Genomic DNA, 6,930 nt, shown 5'->3' with positions numbered 1-6,930 from the left:
CCATGATGCTACTGACGACAATCATAAACAAGGGAGGTAATTACAATGTGGTAAAAGGAGTTCCATACGGGCATTTTATCTTCGCACGTGGGCAAGATAAGAATATCTAGCATGGTAAAATTATTGGATCTACTTATCTGAAGTGGGAGAAATATACGAGTCTTATATATCTTGATTAAAAACGTGACTCTATCGACACAAAGACGTGACATTAGATATATAACACGCCGGGTTGTTAGATCGTTAGATTTTTGTCTTATACTACCTGGAAATACAGAATTGGAATAACGACGATCATTTGCTTTTAAGTATTAATATATAAGACACAAAATGAACCTTAATGTTCGCGAAGCAGTGTGGTAGTAGGTCATACTTTAAAAGATCAAAAATGATAATTGATAATTTTCATGTTATGAAATTGCTACAGTTTTGTCACAATTCGTTTCCTACTAAATTACTATTCATGAGCACCACAACCTATTCATTGGCACCACAACGTTCAGAAAAATTAGCTTAGTGCAGCAAGTATAACAAATAAAGTTCTAAAATTTGTAACGCGGCAACCTTTTGTCAATAAAAAGCCACGCACATGTAAAGAAAATGATTAAACCTAAGGTAAGAGAATAATTCTCACGAAAAACCTGATTTTTACGTTGTCAACACTAACGTCTATTAAGTTATGCAAGTTCTAGACGATCAGATATTAAATTTTATTCAGAATTTTTACATTTAGAACAACTCATGGCCATTCCTATGTGGAACTACATTCTTCATTTTTTTATAAACCTCTAAAAATGAAAAATAAGAAACCATACTCACTGTTTACATCCATATTCCACTCATTGGCACTATAACGGAAGACGCGTTGGAGCATTTTCAACACAGAACAAAATGTTATGGTTCCAATGATTACCCGGCGTGTACAATCGTCATGTACATCGAAACAAGTAATACAAAAAAGTGAAGAGCCTTTAGCAAATCAGTATTTAATAATAAATAAAACAATGCATACGATAAGTGAACACAATTATTACTGATATAAAAGTCCTATGGGATTGTTGTCATTGTACAAACTGACGGGTTGATCACTTGTGCATTATTTGGAAGAAAACTGTTCTAAATCTTAATCATTTTTATGACTATGTAAAGAATGATGAAATGAACTTAACAGCTATTTATATTACAGTTATAATAAAAACCTTATGAATTTAACCCTTTTATAAAAAATGCTCGACACAAACTCGTCATTCAACTTTTTCTCGTGTTACACAGTTGTAACTCCGAGCTATTTATAACATAATTTAATGATATTATTTTATTTCATCATGTTAGAAACACGAGTTCAAAACAACAGGTAAACACACGTTTATGTTGTATGATGTGGCATATTTTCTAAGCAATCTTCACAAAAAGCAAAATTGGCATGAGCAAAGTCAATAGAGATAAAAGAGCGAATACCTAACGACATAAATCATCTTGCATACACTTCCATCAAGACATACATGTGGCGTCAAAAATCATTTCTGACGCCGTAAAAAAGTATACATTTAAGCACATGAACGTTCATATCAATGGATGAGTTTAGAAATAGTAGAGTTTCCGAATGGAACAAGAGAAAAAAATCAAAGGCAACTACAATAAAACATAAAATTGAAAACATGGAAATGACAGGGACAAGACCAGTAGCAAATAAATCATTATTATTGCAATATATGATTCCTGTGTTTTGTTTCAACAATTCTTAATAATGACAGGAAAATGTTTCCATTTTGTATATTCATCTTATCCACATTGTTTTATACACTGTATACTATACCGAGTTAATGGATACATTGGTCAATTGCATCATACTCGTGTTTCGGGTCGCGCGCTACATCCAGGGAGGAATACTGGTCGGATACCATTGCACTAAAACGGAGTTCATGAAACGTTAAAATGACATTTGGCCTTTTCTTCAAATACATCAGAAGGAATGCGATAAATTGTTATTTTCTAAGCCGCAGACTAAGCTACATAATGTAATATAAATCAGAATGAAATATAAATTGATTAAATTTTTGTTGAGTATATAATAGTGGTACAACGCGTGGTAACGTCTTCTAAAAATACCGACAGTATTTATAGATCATACTATCATCTCAATTCTGGGACAATTCAAGCAGTTGGTAACAAATTGAAAACAGTTTTAGTTGTTCGTACCTTTTTTGCAACTCTGAAATGAAGATAAGAAGGAAAGTTAAATAAAACATAAATGCATATTACGCTTAGTTAACATTTATTTATGTTATGATATTTATGTTGCAATTAATAAGGCATCAAACTACTCTTTCACATTTTATATTTCTTGTTGATAATGTAGATTTACCCATGACGTTTCCTTCCAACGATGTATTAATGTAACTGGCATCTTCCTCCGTACTGCCAAAGTAAAAGAAATTTATTGTTTTGTTGACGCGTACTAAAACAAAGCTTTCAAGGGCGTATACTATATGATAGTTTTTATTATTTTTTTAAGTATGTATAGCAAGGTTTAGGGAACAAAACTATTTTATTTATAATTTACCTTCTGTTTTGACGTATCTGTCGAGTGTCATCTTCTCCTGTAATTAACACTTCCTCGAATCAGTAACATCAGTTAAAGAGATGAAAAATCAAAAAAGACAAAAATAAACTCATATTTCAAAACATATGGATCACTCAATCGAGTCCGCTTCCTGGGCAGAAACCAGTACAATGTCCATATTGAGGCCAAGATAAGAATCCAATGGTGGTGATCAAATCCACGATATATTTGTTTGATGTGGACACCTCATTACGGAATAGTGTTGCTTTCATAAACTTTAGTTTAGGTGCTTTACTTCAGTAACGTTTACTTTCTTACCTCTGCTTGATGGCATGCATTTACATTTGTCATTCGTTCTTGCTCTACACAAACCCATCGTAATTAAAACCAATAAAACACCGCCAGTAAAACTTCCTAAAGCACTTCCAATTATGACATCCTGTCTTTGTAGCGGGGCAATAAGAGTTTGTGTATCTGTGAAATAAAGGAGAGTTTGAACCTTATCGTTCATATATAATTTTCCAAGCTTTTTTTAGACACGTTTAACTCATTATGGACAACATTTATTTTCTCATTTTGATGTGTACAATGATATGATACCTTGTGTGATAAACGTAAAAGTTTCCGTCGAATTACTGCGCCCATAGCCGTTATAACTAAATAGACGAAGAAAATAGAACGTTGCTGGTCTTAGATTTTGAATTATTTCACTGTTTCTACGTGTATCCTTAATCCATCTGGTTTCCGACTTGTTTATCCAGTCTGTGTCGGATCGTAACTGAGTAACAGTTGTGACGTTCCTGTCATTCTCATTGCTTAAGCACCAAAAGATTGTTACTGTTGTCTCATTAATACTTCTTATCTGGACATCGTAAGGTTTACCAGGTGGTCCTATATTGACAAGAAACATTGATTTGGGAATTGTCGATAAAAAGACAGGAACATAAAATCAATTACAAGGTTAAATGAAAGATGAATAAAATATTGAAACGTATTTACCTTTTACGTGTAACACTATACTGTTACTGTAAAGCTCTTCGCCACTTTCTAGTTCTGCTTCACACTGCCAGACGATAGCACTAACATCCTGGTCAACATGGCGAAGCTTAAGCACTTGTTCATTGCTGTTTGGACATGAAATATCCATGAGCGCATTGCTCTTATTGTAAATATTGATACAGCTCTGGTGCTGAACAACCACAGTATTGCTATTTCTCTGCCATATAATGAACTGAATAGGAGCACTGCCGTTGTAACGACATACCAGCTCAGTTGTCTGACCGGATCCAATTGTCTGTTGATCAGCGGTCAAAGTCACATTCTTGGAGTGATCTTTAAATATTTGAAGCACAGACTAAAAGGTGTTGTTTTATATCCTATGTTGTTATAATATTATACTGATAGCTTATGGCATACATGTATATATACAATTTTAAAACAAAACATTGGAAGCCTATATTAGAAAGTGAAATAGTGAATTGTATCGAAATTACAACAAACAGTGATGGAATGTTTGCCAAAGCATTAACAACGTCATCGTCGGCTCATAAAACGTGAGGTCCATAACTGTCGATTTAATACTTTTAACCTTTATATTAAAACCTTAACTTAAAAACGATCGTTCGCATTTTCGCTTCGGTGCTCTTTGTAAGTAACAGTGTTATCTTTGCAATTCGGTTGTCTATAGGTGTATGATCTTGAGTATTGTACAGTTTGTCCATCCTTTCTTCTTTTCGTCAGTCCAGTGCCGAAGAATAATAATGCCATAAAACGCAATCATACTTGATACTCAGAAAAAAACAATCACTAGAGAGGTTTTAAAGCATGACCTGTACGTTTCAACATTTTAACGAGTTTCGTTTTGACGACGCGCCGTTTATTCGAGCCTAATTTAAAGTATTCAAAGTAACGATCTAATTGGTCGGATGAAGTGCAACCAATGCAAAGTATATGTATCATTGTGGATATTATGTGAACTGTTGAAAACTGCTCGATTCCATTCTGTGTTGATGCTTGGTTGGGATATGAACCCACCTCTATAGTAGTTCAACGTGAAACGATATGTCAAATGGTTGATGGCAGCAGTCAGTCTCTTCGATCGCAATGCTATAGTTGCACTTAATTGAAACCACTCGATGGATTAGGGTGGAGTAAAAGCCACGATCATTAAATGCTACGAAAACTTGAAATGTTAAGTAAAACCAGCAGTAGTACTTACGTAGTTCAAAGGTTCCTGTTATGGGCAGAGCTTGTTTGTAATTAAGATTCTGTAGCACATAGGTATAGTTTCCTTTACCAAAAATCTTTGTTGTAGTGTATGTGCATTCAAAATATTTGCTGTACACCTTGCTATCTCTGCACATTGTCGTCATGCACATGTCCATTGGTACCCCCTAAAATTCACACAAACAAAACTATACAAAGCGGTTAAGACAAATAAAACGATCTATAATATTTGTTATGGAAGTTTGAATACGAATGCATACACTAATGATAATGGAAAAAGTAGTCATAAGTATGTATGAATTACGAATACAAGACTACCTCTCGGAAAATTTTGATTGATATTTCGGCATTGCTTGGATATAGTTGATCCAAACGAATTTCCACTGTTTTCTCGGGCTTTATTTGGATATCAGCGGTTTCGTTTTGACCTTCAAAATATATACCGGCCATTTAAACAAAACGTCAGAGGAAGTCATCGCTTAATAAAGTTTAAAATACGTGTCTACATGGTGTTTACTTGACAGTGATGTATTCACATACAACTATTTGCTGGCCTTTGTTAAAAAATGTTTATATGCATATGCATGTATATGGGGTTATAATTCAGTAATAAAGGACATTTAACATGATGTACTCAATATTTAGTATTAACTTAACACAAAGGCGAGTATCATATCGAACAGTGCAAAATACTGGTCCCAGTGGAGAAAAGTTATGAAGAGAAATGCATGCAGGTGGTTCACGAAGGCTGGTACACATGACATGAAAAGAGAGAAACGTGCAGACAATAGACAAAACTTAATATAAGACACTACAAAAACAATACATGAACAGAAAACGAATACATATAGCAGTCTAACCTTCGAAATACACATACAGTATAGTTCTAGTGGATATTCGTTACTGACACTTTCATATTCCGGAGTACATCGATAACGTCCGACATCTTCTGGTCCAGCGTTGTGTATCGTCAGAGCGATTTGTTGAAAAGGCTGAACCTCAGCTGTGTACTTCGGAGTTTTGCTAAGATCTGATACTATGGGTGTTTCATTTCGGTAGAATGACCAAAAGGAAGCTCTGCTGCCTGTTGTACAAATGAGTGTAGCATCTTGGCCACATTCAACGGGATTTGAAATGCTAAGATATGTTCCTATAATGTTGGTATAAAATATTTTATTATCACAAATTGATAGAATAAGGGGCACGGGTGTTCGAATTTCCGTCTGCTTTTATGTACATTACTTCCTCGCTCTTTACCGTGTCTAATATATGCATCTTAGAGTAATGAACACCCTATGAATGAATTTCTAAAATCAGTTACATGTTACATACTGATAACATACACTTTTCCCTATAACAGTTTCCTAACTGCAAGAGAAACCCTTAAAGCATTTTTGTCAATTTAAAGCCTTATTCTACCAAAGTATAACATTTACATGTACTATTAGATACATTATTTGGTACTTCTAACGAGAATATCAAGTATTGAGAACCAATCAAATACATCATAAGTAAATCCATAGCATGAAAGTGGATAGAAAAGCTAAAAATAAATCATGTTAACATTTTTGTGTTAAACTATCTTACCAACATTAGATAAAGAAACCTTTATCCGTATTAAACAAATTAACACTTGAAGATGTGACCACATTTTGATTATAAATCTAACTTTCCAGAGCATAAATCAAATAGTTGAAGATTGAGTATACTTCCTCGTTTAAAGAAAACACACTGCTTATAGATGTTCATTGAGAAATGAGGTTTAAGTACTTAACTTTTAAAACAAAATTACAACGCCTTTACAGACAGGGAAATTAAAATGTTAACATATGTTATAAGCGTTATATTCCTTGTTTAAAAGAGTTTGTTAGTTTCATGGCGAACTTAAGACACGAGAAAGTAAACGATAAAGTAAAAACGTGATAAAAAAATCAACCCACAACGAGACCGCAAACAGTCATGCTAGAGTTAAACACGTTGTGATATACAAAGTCTTACATAACATGAAAGGGAACTGTAGGCATCCTTTTCATATGGCAAAATCAATCCGGATCACTAAACATAATCTTATGAGTTTTCGGCAAAGTAAAACCCGCATCCCCTGGAAAAGAAGAATCTCGCTACTTTGTCCTGATGACCCC

At 34.0% G+C, this 6,930-nt stretch overlaps 1 protein-coding gene across 6 annotated transcripts; it reads right to left on the bottom strand.

The window, feature by feature from the left end:
• Nucleotides 1-966: 966 nt before the first annotated feature.
• Nucleotides 967-6,512, bottom strand: LOC128228529 (contactin-1a-like). Of its 6 annotated transcripts, none has more exons than XR_008259937.1 (10): nt 6,377-6,512; nt 5,667-5,939; nt 5,108-5,217; nt 4,782-4,956; nt 3,563-3,895; nt 3,164-3,454; nt 2,882-3,037; nt 2,564-2,600; nt 2,200-2,418; nt 967-1,908 (listed from the first exon to the last, which is right to left on the bottom strand). XR_008259937.1 is itself a non-coding variant. In XM_052939885.1 (10 exons), the coding sequence occupies exons 1-10, from the start codon at nt 6,468-6,470 to the stop codon at nt 2,139-2,141; spliced, it is 1,596 nt and encodes a 531-aa protein (XP_052795845.1). In that variant the 5' UTR covers nt 6,471-6,512; the 3' UTR covers nt 2,021-2,138. The 6 variants fall into 6 exon arrangements, 5 of the variants coding, with proteins under 5 accessions (XP_052795845.1, XP_052795846.1, XP_052795847.1 ...); XM_052939885.1 differs by lacking the exon at nt 967-1,908 and having other exon boundaries at nt 2,021-2,212; nt 2,366-2,418; XM_052939886.1 differs by lacking the exons at nt 967-1,908; nt 5,108-5,217 and having other exon boundaries at nt 2,021-2,212; nt 2,366-2,418; nt 5,650-5,939.
• Nucleotides 6,513-6,930: the final 418 nt, after the last annotated feature.

This window comes from Mya arenaria, chromosome 3, assembly GCF_026914265.1.
Source record: "Mya arenaria isolate MELC-2E11 chromosome 3, ASM2691426v1".
Lineage (NCBI taxonomy): Eukaryota > Metazoa > Mollusca > Bivalvia > Myida > Myidae > Mya > Mya arenaria.
Note: the sequence above shows the minus strand (reverse complement) of the source record. Positions and strands in the feature narration are given on the sequence as shown.

Excerpts from the sequence above, each read along its gene's own strand:
- LOC128228529 (XM_052939885.1), bottom strand. The coding sequence starts at position 6,470 with ATGCTCTGGAAAGTTAGATTTATAATCAAAATGTGGTCACATCTTCAA. Across the intron at positions 5,218-5,666 it reads ATATCCACTAGAACTATACT|GTCAAAACGAAACCGCTGAT; the intron begins GTATGTGTATTT and ends TATATTTTGAAG. Across the intron at positions 3,455-3,562 it reads TATAGTGTTACACGTAAAAG|GACCACCTGGTAAACCTTAC; the intron begins GTAAATACGTTT and ends TTGTCAATATAG.